Source organism: Rhea americana, unplaced genomic scaffold, assembly GCF_003343005.1.
Source record: "Rhea americana isolate MKP2758 unplaced genomic scaffold, rheAme1 scaffold_225, whole genome shotgun sequence".
NCBI classification, from domain to species: domain Eukaryota; kingdom Metazoa; phylum Chordata; class Aves; order Rheiformes; family Rheidae; genus Rhea; species Rhea americana.
In genome coordinates this window covers 1473470-1488594 of record NW_028186341.1, presented here as the reverse complement: position 1 = coordinate 1488594, position 15125 = coordinate 1473470, and the positions used below count along the sequence as shown (strand labels likewise).

Sequence of the window (15125 nt, the reverse complement as noted above, 5' to 3'; positions counted from 1 at the left end):
CAATTCCCCTCCGCAGCCCTGGCCCTCGGCGCCGCTGCCAGCAAAACTGCTTTGCAGCCGAAGATTTCCAGCAGCAGGGAAAGAAAAATCATCTCTCGATAAGCGCCGGCAGCCAAACGCGCGCGCCCGGCGGCAGCGGCGGGGACCCGGCGCCCCGTTCTGCCTCCGCCTCGGCGGCGCGGGGCTGCGGAGGGGCAGGAGCCTCTGATTAACATGGAGCCCRAGAAAAATCTCGGCGGAAATCGGGCCGGGTTTCCTTGAAGACCTTCTGCTCCCCCCCAGCACCACCGGCMTGCACCAGCGAGGAGCCGCCAACCGGCCCCTCCTCGCCCGGGTCCGGGAACGGCACCGGGATGGGGTTGGGGGACGCAGATGCGTTTTATTTTTTGCTACGGAGAAGGAGGCGGCGTGGTTTTATTCCGAGCGCGTCAGCTTCTTCCTCACCCCCCCCCTTTCCCCAATGCCATCGTCCTCTTCCTCGCTCCGTCGGTGAGACACGGGAGGGAAGGTGCGGGAAAAACCGTTTCTCCCTCGTTTCCCGCGTCTCTGCCCCRGCCCCGCAGCCGGCGCTGCCGGGCGCCGAGGGCGAACGCGCTCCCCGCGGCCGGGAAAAGGCCTTTCCAGCCGCCACGTCCCGGCCCCAGGCAGCTCTTCTTCCCCRGTTTTCCTTTTTCAATGCCGGACCGCAGAGCAGCACAAGCCCCAGCAGCGGCGGCGGCGGCACGCGTGGGAGTTTTCTTGGGAAATCTAATCAGATTGCTGGGGAAAATCCTTCCTTAACGTGCCGGGTAAGCAATGAGCTCCATTAAACGGCCTAGATGGGGGAAAAAAAGGAAGGCGAGTGCCGCGTTTTTGTTGGGATTTTCCTTTTTTTTTTTTTTTTTGCCTGGAACCTCTCAGTCCTTCTGCGGCTGGAACCGCCGGGAGCTTTCGCCCCAGCAAAGCGCCTCCGCGGAGAGACCTAGCGACCCGAGAGCAGCCGAGATCACGCAGAGCAAAGGCAAAGCTCGGTCATCTTGCTGCCGACACGCGTCTTCCCGGGCAGGCAGAGCCGCACGGATAATACCGTAGGCAGGGAAGACGAGAGCCACGCGGGCGCCTGTGTCCGCGCGTGTCGTTTTCCTGTGTTCGGCGGCGAGCTGGAACCACAAAAGCGATTTCATTTAKTGCAGTAATACGTAAAGGCGCCAAGAGCTGCAGCCTCGCAACGGGCGATTGCGCCCGCAGGTTAATAACGTGCCGCGGTTTGACTGACAACTGGAATTAGATTTGAACGCCGCGGAGTGGCATGCTAAAGGCACTTGATTAAAACCGTGGCTGGGGATTTGTTCGAAATACCAGTCGCATAACTTTCCCGGTAAAATATTTATAGATGGCCCCGTATTGCGGCCTGTTATATTGCATTTTCATCCCGTTTCCCCTGTTATTCTGCAATTTGCTGTAGAGCAAGGAAGACGTGCGGTCGGATTTTGAGAGCGCGAAGGCAAATGCCCTGCACTGGTTAACAATTTGTTAATATAGCTAGTTAACGGGGTGTTGTTCGATCTGGGTGATGCTGTCCCTTCTCACCTCATCTGCGTGGCACTGAAAGCATCTTCATGTTGAAAGCTGGCTCCCAGCATCATCCAGACCAGCAGCCGTCTGCGGGCCAGGGGTTGAAGAACCTTGGTCCAGGCAACGTCTTTGGTTCATCCATCCCCGCTCTGCCCACTCGACTCGCCAAGTATTTGGTTGTCCTTGCTCCTCTCTGAGTGCTACCGCCAATGTAGTTATGAGCAGGTGGCACCTTGAGCACCAAAGTGGGCACCATTCCCAAAGCCTCACAGAGGCCACTGAAGTCCCCATAGAAGGAGCTGAAATTGCTCTTCAAAATTAGCAAGACTGAAATCACCAAGGCAGAAAGATCCATTTCCCAGCAGAGGGAGAGGGGACAGTAGCTGGTCCCAGTCCACCAAAGCCTGGTGGAGCAACCTGACCTCTGGGCCAGTGGGCAAATCCATCACGGGACGGGGATGCTTTTAAGAGAGGAAAAACTCTCCATCTAGCAAATTGGTGGCAAAGGGAATATAAGGTCCCAAGATACATTCTTCAAAGCTAGATCGAAACAAATGGTGCAAAACCAATTAGAGGGTCATCAAAAAGGAGATTTGCCRTAGTTTCAAGGAAGGAAAAGCTTGTGGAGCGTTGTGCTAAAACAGAGCTTAAATCCATCCCTCCATCTCCCATCTCTGCCCAGCCGAGCAGAAATATCCCTGGTCCCCAAGGTGGGGAGCGCGGGCTCTTCCAGCAACGCTTTAGCCCCAGGCACTGGTCCTGCAGATGTCTCACTGATCTGGGCACCAGACCCCTGATTTCAAAGAAATTATTACCCATCAGACACAGTATAAAAAGAAAATAATAATAAAGCAGGAGAGCACCACCTAGAAGAAAAGTCATCCAAGTGCTCTTTATGCATTAAGAATACATGCACCTATATATATCGCTGCTTTTAAAGCCCCAGGCCCTGGAGGCAACAGAGTTTTTAAAGACCTCAAATTGCAGAAGTTTTAAGAGACGAGATGAGCTTTCTCTAGCAGCTAAAAAAAACAGCAGTCAAAGACGAAGCACATTCAGAAGAGTCCTAAAAACACAGGGTGGGGGGGGGATTTTAAGCCAATTTGGAGATCTGGGGAGGTTCTGGCTGCGATTTCCGGGCGTTTGGGGTTGGTGGTAATGGAACTGGGCATGGAGCGTGCCATGGTTTTGTATGATCGATACCCGGGTGAGGCAAATGGTGCATTTCTCGGCCAGCCCAAACGGCACGAGCGCACGCAGCTTGGGCAGCGCTCTCCGTGCCCAAGCGGAGGATTGGCGTACAGCTTCTCTTCAAAATAATCCTGCAAAACATTGCAGGGTTTGATTATGGTTTGTGGACACAAATCTGAAATGCCTAAAGTTAGTGGAGTGACACTGGTGTGAATTTGGGTGAGATGAAAATGGGGGTGTTATACTGTAAAATCTCCCAAGGGTTGGAAGAAAGGAGTCAACGAAGCTGCTTCATCTTCTAGGCTAGGTTCTTCTCAGACCTCTCCAGTTAATGTAGGAATCTCTGTGGTTTTGTGCCAGAAAATAAAAGAAAAAGAAAGAAAGAAATCAGCACATTCGTAGTCTAGATCCAGTTTTCCAACATGTCTGAAGYTCAGAGCCATTTGGCTTCGGACTGAGAGCCGAAATGGAGGGTTTGTGCTTAGAGCAAACCTTGTTCTGGTGCGTGACAGAGGCCATCTGTGCCTTACTCCCTTTCTCAGCTGATGAAGGATGTTGAGATGAGGAGTTTCCAGGTCTTCCTAATTATTAAAAGGAAAAGGAGACGACAGCAGCTATACTTATAAATAAGCCCAAATCCAGAAGATTCATGGAGGCTTCTACATACATTGATAAGGCTCTTTTTGCACCATCATAGAGGCAGATTTTGAGCGTATGTATGGAAGTCGTGATCTAGACCTTGCACTAATGTGGGCTATCCCTGGGTTCAGAAAGCCTGGTGATTTCTCTGGCCAAATCCCTTTTCACATACCCAGCGTGTCCATGCTAGACGCCTGCCATGACAGAGCCCATGTGTAGCCCTGCTAGCAGGGAGGAGGAGCGAGAAGGCGAAAGATCAGCACAAGCGAGCCCTGAAAGAAATGGTAGCACCAAAATGCCCCTCTGGATTCCTCACATGAGCAAAGTTGGAAATACATAAATATTTGGCTCTGCTGGTGTAAATGCCGGGTGTGAGCACTGTTAGGACACAGGAAGGAGAGAASTTTTGATACAACCTGCACTTTTAAGAATGTGACTATCTCCAGAGCTGAGCAAATGTTCAGCCRTGAGTGTCATCTTTTCCTTCAGGTCCTCTGCAGCCTGGGTTCTTCCAGATCATGGGCACTGAAAATCCYTCTCTTCTTCTTTCTCCCCGTGCAGAAGGTGCCTCTCTCTTTCCCTGCCTTCTGAAGGCTCTACATGGCAGCCACATCTGGCCGGAGACTGGGAGAGCACACGGGGAAGTATGACATATGTGTCCCCTGTTCTTATACTCTTCCCTAGATACCAACTTCTTGCCATGCTTGGAGATGGCATCCTGGGCTAGATGAACCTTTGGCCAGGACAGCCAATCTTGTGAGCTATAATGATCTACATAGGTCTACCCTTATTGAGTATCTACCTTGCTGGAGTRAGGAGCAATATCCCTGTGGGCTACTGCTCTTTTTACCTCTATTTTTACAACATATATACATTATCCTAAGGTYGCACATGCTGGGAGGTTTAGTAATGCCAGGCAGGGTTTGGTACTGGAGTCTCATGGGTTTTAGGCATTTTTTTAGCAGTGCTGACACCATTTCCCAACAGACCACTAGCGTATGGGTATTCCAACCCTGAAGCCACATGCTTGCAGGCAAACTCACTTGCAAAACATTTGAACTCGCAGCAGTCAGGCTGGGGCTGTTACCTATCACTTCTGCAGCTCATGTACCATGGGCAGCAAATACTGGTTTTCCACGTTCAATAACCAATTCAGTTTTCTAAAAATGGTATTTCTTGTTAATAGGAACAATAATCCAGAACTAACATGTATTTTTTAACAGCACAAGCGAATAAATTTATACCTCTTCCTACCAAAAGCCTACAAATTTCTTTAATATATTTACCTTTACAACACTAACCTCTATCTTTGGTCTATTTTTATTTTGACACACTTCTTGAGATTTCTCCTCAAAGAATGAAGCAGCTCTTTAACAGTACAGTAATACCCTACTCTTTATCACCTACCTACCTGCTGTTTTGGAGCTCCACTATCAATTATTTAATACTGTGCTCTGTTAACTGCTGTCATTAGCCCATTTTTTCTGTCTTTCACCCTTCTTCCACCTACTTTTTGGATAAATTTATCTTTACATCAGGCGCAGAAACACCCACTTTAGGAAGGACTTCTCCACTGTGCAGTCTGAAACCTGTTCCTGAGCAACAGGACTAGGTTTTTCTTATAAAATCCCTCACTGCAGTTTCAAATAGACAAGAATTTATGCACCAGCATCCAACTTGTAAGCAATAAGAACTCCACTTGCGTTCATGGGAGTATCGCAGCCAYTGGATGCTGCTCTCATCAGCAGTGCCCACAAAAACAGGCTTCTTCCCGTGTCAAGTATGTATGTAACTCTTGGCTTTCTCAGCTCCAGACTATTGGTTTTTGCAAAACAGTTTTGGATCTTGTCCATATAGTAAGTAGTCCAAGGGACATCACCAAGGGCTGCATCAGCTTCCAAGCCATTTTGCAAATTTATTCTGTTTTCACGCTGCAGATTTCTCTTTCGTGATCYTCTTTTGGCTTACCTCTGTGCCTGGGGGTTGCTCATTCAGTCCACTGATGCTCTTCCAGTCGAGCAACTTGGGCTGATTATATTCTGCATYCTCCCAAAAAAATCTTACTCCTTCTAGGTTTAAATGATCTCCTGCCAGCCCTTAGCTCACATCTCAGTCTCCGACTCCCATTACGACCATTAACCTCCCAACCTGCCTATTACTTCCACGGTCTCAGATCCCCTATTACGAACCAAATTTCTCACACGCAGCGGTATCTCTTAAGAGTTTCACACCTTCCAGAGGTAGGCTCTCTCCGCATTTCTGCAGCAYAGCCTGATAACTGCCTTGCTCTTTTTCATTTAAATGAGAGTTGTTAAATAAGTCTTCTTCCTCAAACCTAGACACACTTTTTCCTCATCACCCATTTCTGCAGCCCCACTTGCCCYCTCTAAAAGACAAGCTTCTTGCTTGGACATTTCCCAGCAGCCTGCTGATTTTCTGGAGAGTTTGGCAGTGTCCACGCTGCTGCAAATTCCCGCTTTTCTTGTCCATCGAAGGGSATAGTTACTCAGGGCACTCTCAGCTGCCTGGTGTGACCACTGATAAGTCTGTCTATGCTAATAAAACTCTGTGGTACATATCAAATCCAACATAGCATCAAATTAACCAGCTGGAGAAAAAAAAAGCCAAACATCTGGATGTACTGTATGAGTTAAATCTAGCCTGAACTTACATTAATGTAATTTCATGCATTCATAATTTGAGGAGTCAAAGTCTTTGTGTCATTCTCAAAAGTATCATTTGCATCCAGCAGGTGGATATTAGAGTAAAGGCTTTTTTTAAAGCCGTGTGTCAAAGGTGACTTTGCTTTGCTTTGCTAAGATGCTTTGACTTTGCAAGACTGACTTGCCTTCAGACTCATCAGAAACAGCCATCAAATCTTTCTTTGGAGAAAAAGTGACTAGTAATCTATCCCAGCCGATAGACCACAGGGGTTCTCAGAGCTAAAATGGACCTTTGGGTTTCCCTGGCTGCAAATGCATGGACCAATATGTCAGTTATAGCGTGGAGCAGAAACTGTGACTATGGAGGGAGCTGTGAGACGGAGCTCCTTGGGTGCAGAACTGAAGGCAACAGCTTCCTTGGGAACTTCAGTGCTAAGAAAAGGATTTGGAGGGGCTTAGGGGCTGGTAAATAAAACTATGTAAAAAAAGCCATACATTTAATTAGTGTCTCATCCTGACAGAAGTACCCTGAAATACCGATAGCATCTCACAGACTGGTTCTATACAAATAACCATAACCTAGTACTATAGAGATGACTAATTTTGGCATCACAGTGGGTGTGTAAGTAAGTCAATTAGCAAAAATAAATGTCATGCGGCTGTGACTTATTCCATTTCTAAAGAGCTTGTCTTCACTCCATTTGTGCTTATTTAATGAGTTCTTAAATAAATTCTATTTTCTAACATTTGAACCAGCAGGATGACACATGATGAAGTTGTTCAGGTTTGTAACCTTACTTGATTTCTTGTTGTTGCAAAGGAATTGATAACTATAATYTGGGGTCTAACAAGCTTGTTTTCCCTTAGGTGTGTGTGCAACACTAGCTAAGCAGACAATCTCATGTTAAAAAATCCTACTGATCCCAGGGTTTTGTATCATCTTTTTGCTATGATTGCACACAAAAAATAATGTATGGGCTCCCCCTTCTGCCTGAGAACATCAGTGCATGAAAAGGAAGAGCCATTATGATTTGGAGAGATGCTCAGAACCGACAGTTTCTGCAAAATATCCAGGGAAGAGCATCAAGCACCTTCGAGGAGCAGGAACAACCTGTTTGCAGAGCCACAGAGGTATCGGTTAATCACATCAGTGGCAGCAGGCTAGGGGAAAGCAGCTCCATTGGTCTCCACCACTCTTAGAAAAAACAAAGAACATTTTGCATGTCCAATCTAAAAGCTTTAGAGTAGGAGCCATTTCCCTTTACTTTAGCAAACTAAAAGTTAGGCCCTTTAAGTCTTCACTAGTCAACCAAACTCTCGCTATAGTCCCTGAAGGGGATGATTTATCCCATGTGTCTTTGACACCTATTTCAGGAAAGGAAAATTGCCTTCCAGGTACTTCTTCTCTCTCCTGACCACAGAGTCCAGTAGCTAAGGCAGATTAGATGCTAAAATTTTAGGAAAGAAATAAGTGAGATGAAAAAGGTCCTAGCCAGTTCCTATCCAAACCCTCAGCTGGTTTCAGAGCATCTCTAGAAAGAAGGATGCATACGGGCAGCAACCTCATCTCATCCAGCATTATTTGAAACACAACTTAGACACTGAGGGCAGAAGGATTCAACGACTGGAAGGAGAAACTAAACAAACTCCGACTGGAAATAAAGCATCAAAACCTTACTTAGGAGAAGAGTTGAAAGTTTGGGGCAGGAATCAGTGTGCAAGATCCTGGTTTATGTAAGGCAGAGGGGGCCGAGATTCAGTGGTCTCGCTTGGCTGTAGGATTTAGCATTACAGGCAAATTCTGAGAGAGGCCAAACCTAGTCCAGAAGCAACCGCGCTGGCATTTCTGGTTCTGCCTGAGAATCCACGAAAACAGGTTCCTCGCACCRGGTAATTTGTTAAGCTAATTCATATGAAGATTTATCTTGCAAGTGTCTTGAGAAAGGGGTGTGGAAAGCTGGAAGAGCTCCCACAGAAAGCAGTGGAAGAAGATCCCATAGACTTTACTTGCTTAACAAGAGGGCTTTCCCTTGTCTTTTTTTTAACGTTGACAGTTGAGTTATTTTACAGTGGCCTCGCAGTGGTTGAGCACTTGGAGCAGTGTGAAAGGGCTTAACGCGACATGAGACGTCTCCTATCGTTTCGAGCCGGGAAGGCTGGCTCTATTAGGCAAAGCCTCGGGCACATCATTTCTGCAGGAATCCCAAACGCTATCGTTTTTCATGAGGAAAGTGATCCTAGTTACCAAAGGAAACGCTGCTGCACTGTGCCTGGGGAATGCTTTCCCATTTGTTGTCACCAAGGCAGAAGGCAGCAAAATCCAGAAAAGACTGAAAAAAGTATAGGAATAATAAAGACATCTAGAAGGAGAAAAGAAAATGCAAGCAGAAAGAATAGTATAAGGCTAAAAAATCTTTGGCTTCTGAACTTATAAAACAACCTCCTAGGAGATGCACTTCCACAGCACTGATGGTTTCATGGCCCAGATTGTGAGTTCACATCTTCACAAGCTTCAAGATGCTCCCCTAAGCTAAAGCTGGCCTAGTTTCCAGCTAGATCTTGGGCTCCAGGGGGGTCATTTGGCATATGAAAATCATGAAACATCTGTATCAGCCTTAGGACTTGTTAACTGGTTGATTCTTTCTGATGCTTTATATTCTGGTGTCTTTATTTGGCTTTTTCTTACTGCAGTTTCACAGGGAAGGGAAACGGAAACAGTGCAAGGACCCAGGTTGTGTGCTGAGTGCCTGCAGGGATTTCTGCAAGRCTTCAGGGCTGTGTATTGCCAAGAGGAAGATTCTGAAACCTCAGTTTTTGTCTTACATCTTCACCAATTGCAACATTTAATAAAGGAGAAAAGGTAATGGTGGGGGAGAAGGGCTAGGTCAAAAAGCAAAAGCCACAGGGCTGTTGGTCCCAAAATCCAGATTCAGACTTTGCAAAACCTGGAGTCTGCAAAAATTCTGCAGCCAGACTCAAATGCCAGAAACATTTTATCGTGTTTCAGCCAAGCAAACTGAATTCCCTTTATACAGCACATCAGCATGTCAGTAGGTACCTTAAGGAAAACGTAATATCTGGGTTCAACCAMCTGAGAAATGCCGCAGGGACTTTTAAGTTAAGAGCCAGACTGGTTTGCTCGTTGGATGAGCATGTTGTCAGATGAGGCCCTTGATGCCAGCTTTCAGCAGTACATTGCCAACATTTTATTGACATTTTATTAAAGCCTCAGCTCAGCGAGGGTTGTAATTACCTGGGCATTTCCATTCCCATTTTTAACAAGTCCAAAGTAAAGTCCAAATAAAGTACATTTTTAGCCCTTTCATTTGTGGGGGAAAGACTCGAAACACAGTTAAGAAGGCTCAGAATTAAGACAACGAATAAAGGACTGTGTGTGTGCCAATATTAACAGCGGTGTTGTGACTTCGGGGGATTAACTGGGGATTTTAAAAAACATCAGTGCAACGTTTCACTGTGCATGTCCACTACACAACATTTCCACCTTATTTTTTAAAAAACACTTAATTTGAGGTAGTTAATTCATTTGCAACGACTGCCACCAATCAGTTGCCCGAAGGTAATTATCCMAACATGATGACTAGACCTGCTTTTCCTTTGCTCCTTAGCCGCCGGGTGTCGCTCTTGTCTAGAGAGTCAGGAAGGATTTTTGGCTGCTGCGAAAATCCCACTTTATTAATAAATTCTGCAGTTCCTGGCCGTGAAAGCAACATCCCCATTTATCACAGTTTCCCCTGGTTTTCAGCATCAAATCAGCAGCTCGTTCAATCTGGGGGTGTCCGCAGCCGTCCTTTTAGCCCACGGCAGTATTTGCTATATGCAGGCAAAATGCATAAAACGGTTTAGTCGTGCAAGCGCAGCTGGGGGATTCAGGTCTGGGTTTGGCTTAGGAGCTGCTCCGGTGTCCAGGGSTGTCTGGGTCAACGGGACCAGCTCTGAACTTCTGCAGGGAAGGGAAGTAGAGAAGGCAGAAAGCGCGGACGGGGGGACGGCGACGGGCACGTGGCTTTTGGCGGTTCTCTCCTTCTCCGCAGGCGACGGGATTCAGCGGCTGAAGCTATAAAACATCGCGCCCGTTCCGCAGGCGAGGCAGTTCGATCGCGGCAGGCGGTGTGCTTCGGAAGGGCGAGGGGGTGAACGCCGCAGGCGTCGCGCGGCTCGGAAACACGCGCCGTTCGCAGCGCCAGCGAACGGCTTTGTGCCGGGTTTTCTTTGCTTTCCTGAGACKGCCAGCTTGCCCGGCGTTCGCCGAACACACTCCCTCGCCGATTTTGTATTTCTCAAGTTCTCTCGAGATTCTCATTTTCTCTAAAGACAGAAAATCTATTTTCTTTTCAAATAAACAAAAGCCAATGTCGAATCTGTAGCTGACRAAGAACCGCTCGGACAAAAAGCAGCGCAGGGGCGGCGGAAACATTTGCGGCCTCATCTTACAAGCACATAAATCGCTAATATTACAGGGCTCTGCATCGCCTGCGGGAGCAGGAGTTTGTATGGAGCTCCCACTGCAGCCCAGGCGAAGCGGCTGTAGGCAATCTCRCTGCCATAAACAGGGCCGGTTGCAGGGATTATCGTGCCATCAGGGCTATCGATTCGGGATTCCCTCTGGGTAATGCCTATAACGCCATGAAATTTATGAGCAGGACTTTGAACTTTGGAGTAATTTATAAAAAGGAGGGGGGGAGCTTACAAAGCTCACAAAGCTCCTGTTAACAGGAGTGCAGAAAATGCCATGCCAAAACTCATGCGAGTCACRTGAACCTAAAAAACTGTAAAAACTGTTTGAGAAATTTCTAGCAATCCCTTTAAAAAAATAGAAGAGCCAGTAACAAATAGGATATTAACACAAGCAGTTTGGAGAAAATGATCCTCTCTTCTGTCCAGATTTCTTGACCGGTTCTTAATATCGATTTCACTCGGTGCCTTCTTTCTGGATTATAGCTGAAAGAAATTTATGACAAACTCATCTTCCATTTTTGYCTTTAACTGCCTACAAGAGTTGTACTATGTTTATGTATTCGTAGCTTCAGATGGAAAAGCCAGATAAACCTGAAGACAAATTAGCATATTATGAATCAATCAAACCCATGACTTAATTGCCAGTGTTCTCCCAGAAAAAGGACAAAAAAARTCTATGAAAAAATGCACAGAAACAAATCTTAAGTTTTGACTGTTTCTCCATAGACTTCTGTGCAGAAGATCTGCTCTGTGACGAGGCGAAGGAGCTGCAGGGCTGCTGGGCACCCTAGATGCCTCCTGRTGTGGACAGGGACTATGGCAGTGATGCTCAGCTTCTCCCTAAAGTGGACCCCAGTGACACTTAAGAGTTTCTATGCAGCTRCCTCAGCACTGATAAGATCTTCTGCTTTAGTTTTCCAAAGCCTGAATGATTTATGGGTAGAAACTAGGTCTACAGCATATTCATAATTGATGCGTCTCTTCTGACATGCACTTCCAACAAATGAAGAAATRGGTTTAAAATAGGCTAGATTTATCACTCGCTGCAGTTTGGAAGAAGAGATGTCCCAAAGACTGCCATGAGATATAATTACGCCTAGATGATCGGAGATGTAACTCAGTCATACCTTTGCCTAGGCAAAAATGAAAGCCAAGCTCTTCCATCTCCGCCTGCTGATACGTGTGCCCCACGCACAGCAGTGATGCGGGACACATGAAGTCCTTACAACTTGGTTACTTCTAAATGATCAGTCTTACTTGCTTATAAAAAAAAATGAGCTCAAGGACTTTGATTTTCTCTTCTCCACATTACAGCTTCAATCTCAGTGATGTCCAGGTGGGTATAGCCATAGCCATGGCTCCTCAACCTGCTTAAAACAGTGTTGCATTCAGAAACTSGATAAATGAATGGGAGGGACAAGTAATGCCTTCCCTCCCAGGGATGTTTTGTTAATTAAATTAGCATTTAAATAACCAGAGCTAATCTGGGAAGTCGGCTCCTCATTACAGTAACTAGGAAGGGGGGAAAAGAGCTCTGGACAGTTCCCTAKAAGACGGGTGAAGTTGGCTTTTGCAAGCTGTTTGCCCAGCCTGTCCCTCCCATGTGAATGCTGCCAGCCTCCTCTTTCCTCCCAGCATAATTAGCATGTCCCAGGGCTGTGAATGGAAACAATATCCTGCCTTTGAGCTGTGCCCCTCCAGGGAGATGCTTCCCACAGCTCCCGAGCCACTGAGCTGGGGAAAGGCCTGGTYGAGGAATTCACAGTGGGGTAATTACGCTGGCATAGCTTTTGCCAATGTATAAGAGATAAGTTGCATTACTGCAATTCATGGCAGGAGATGCTGGCTGCGTAAAGGAAATCASGCCCCAGGCATCACGGCCCATGGCCAGGAGGAGTTATTGCTCCTGGGCACAAATGGCATCGGAAAGGATGTCCAGGATGAGGATAGTTTTGGGGGCCTAAGACTGCAGAAAACAACAGTGATTATATAAAGGATAGGACACTTTGAAGCTTCTCTTTGGCAATTAAAACTGAACTGAGGCTGAAAGGGAGATTTTTCCGATTTTTTAAATAAAATCTTCATTATAATTAGAAAATAGAGGCAAAGCTTGTAGAAATTAAACCCTTGCATTTGCTATTGTCCATGTACTTAGAAAACCCTGGAACCTTTTTCTAACAAAGAAAGAGCTGGAACACAATCCTTTCTCAAAGAATTTACTGTTCAACTTTTTATATAACACAGAGTAGAGAAGATGCAGGATGCCTAAGAAGGACTGCATTTGGGTCACACCTGCTATCAGCTGCAGTATGTACATCGGGCAAGTATCTTTGCATTTATTTAAATCAGAGTCCAGGTGACTCAGCCCCATGTAAAAATGCTTCAATCCACTGTTCATTGTCCYCAGCTGTAGAGTGGGGATTATATATATCTCAGCAGCAAGGTACTGAGTTTCAGAAAATGCTGGTGTGGTTTGCTGAGCCCCAGCGCGAAAATACCACAAGAAGTTCAAAGCCCGGTTTCATCTTGTAATCGGATCTGCAAGTCCACAAGTGCAAGAGCCAACTGTGTAGCCTGCGCGTGCGGGACGTCCCTCCTGTCCGCCGCGGAGTACACAGCTGTACGATTCCCGCGGCGCAGAACTGCGAGGCTGCGAGCAGTCAGCGCTTTCTGCTAGCACACGCAAAACACGCAGTCTCCTTTCRAGGCTTTTGCCACCCTGCTTGGCCTGACCTGCTGTGTTTTTATTTCTTTCTAATGTAATTTCYTACCCTGGTGCTCATTTGGGATGCTGCGTCTCTCTTCTTAAGAACGTGGACGCTAATCCTAGTGTCAGTTGAATGCTGACTTTATGTTTGTATTCCTTCTGCCTTGACAAGATACTCCTCAGGTCAGCCAGGCGTGAAATGATACGTCATATATCGAGCCCAATCCTTGGCAAAAAGCGTTGCCTACTAAAATCTCATCTTAAAACCACTTGGAACTGTGGTGGGGATTTTTTTTTTCTTTTTTCCTTTCTGTCATTCTGTCATAAAGCCTTGTCCYCGTTTTTGACATTGGAAGGCGGAAGGATTACAGCTCTGAATATTTMTTTTCTGCCCTTGCTGAAATCTGGCCTTTGGAAAGGACGCAGAGAGAATCCTTGTTTCGAACTCCAACAGCAATTACAAGGTTATTCAACTGCGACCATTTAAATGAGCTTTTTGCATCTTTGGGTTGCGGTTTCGCTCTTGGTCCTCACAAGCGGTAGACGTGGCTGAACAGCTGAGCCGCCTAACGGGGATAAATACCGTCCGGCCCGTCTCCGATGATTGCTATTGAGCTCTTTTAACGAACTGGCTCCACTAAGCGGAGTGCAATGGACCGGTTAACAACGTGCTCGCTGCGCGGTGACAGACGAAAGGCGACCGCTCGGCGAGTTTAGAGGCTGGTATTCAGCAAAACCTTGCTCCGCACGTTGGGTTGTCCCTCGCGGTCTGCAATGTGCCTTATAACACGATTAAAACAGCTGGAAATTGCCCAGACAACACGGATCTCTTTACCCATAGAGAAAAGCCTGTAGTGAAGTGAGGTCTCCCGCCTCAGCCGTGTCTCTTACTAGCATGGGAAAGGCCAAATGATCAATTTTCTGACTTGGGGAGGTGGGGGTGTTGCACTATTTCACTGAGAAATTTTATTTAACGTTCAAGTGAAGCTGTTAAGGACGCGTTACCAGCTAGCAGCTCAGACATTATCGTGTGTACTTAAATAGTCCCATCTTTGTCTGAACTCCTCCCAGCGCTCAAAAAAGACAAGAGGAGAAAATTACTTCTGATTTTCTTCCTTCACAGGAGAAACGATTTGGTGCCAGGAGCCAGTTCTGCTTGCGCGCTTGCGGCGAACGCGGGCTGCAGGTGACCGGGGAGGGAGAGCAGGCAGGAGAAGYGCCTTTAACCCCCTGAAAGCGGCGGGAGAAGTTGACCAAACAAAATTCAGATATTCCTCCTGCGGTTTCGGGGTGGTGTGTGTGGGGGGAATATAACCCCCGTGCGCAGGCCGGGGGCTGAGCCGCGATGTGGGTTACCTGGCGGCAGGGCAGGAAGCCACTCGGAGGCCCTGAGGGCCACCGTGCCCCTAAATGTCCGCTCCCTGCCGCGCATCGCAACCCACAGAGCAGCATTTGGGGGAGCAGCTTTTACACCACCCCCTTTCCTGGGGGGACTACATATCCCAGCATGCAATGCTCCACGCCCGCGGAGGCGAGGCGAGGGGCACGGGCAGGACTACAACTCCCGGCGCGCCCCGCGCCACGCCGCCCTGGCCCGCGCTGCGGGGCGAGCCGCCGCGCTGCACGCTGGGGGCTGTAGTCGCGACGGACGTCGCTCACGCACGATGCCTCCCCTCCCACCGCCTCCGCCTCCTCCTCCCTCCTCCTCCTCCTCCTCGGTTTCACCTCCCCCCCGCCCCCAGCGCTCCTCCCCGTGCTGCCGGGTGTCCCCTCCGCAGACGGAAGCCGAGGAGGGACGAGCGAGAGAGCGGCGCGATGGGGGACTCCAAAGTGAAGGTGGCGGTGCGCGTCCGCCCCATGAACAGGCGAGGTGAGCGCCGCGCGCGCGCCCCCTC

The 15125-nt window shown here is 47.8% G+C and overlaps 1 protein-coding gene across 4 annotated transcripts in view; it reads left to right on the top strand.

Annotated features, from left to right (window-relative positions):
- The first annotated feature begins 15015 nt into the window (after window positions 1-15015).
- KIF13B (kinesin family member 13B) overlaps window positions 15016-15125 on the top strand; it is a 125858-nt gene continuing 125748 nt past the window's right edge. For all 4 annotated transcript variants that reach the window (XM_085305663.1, XM_085305662.1, XM_085305661.1 and 1 more), the window contains exon 1: window positions 15016-15100. In XM_085305663.1, coding sequence (XP_085161789.1) covers window positions 15046-15100 — 55 coding nt within the window. In that variant the 5' untranslated portion in view covers window positions 15016-15045. The remainder of the gene's footprint in view (window positions 15101-15125) is intronic.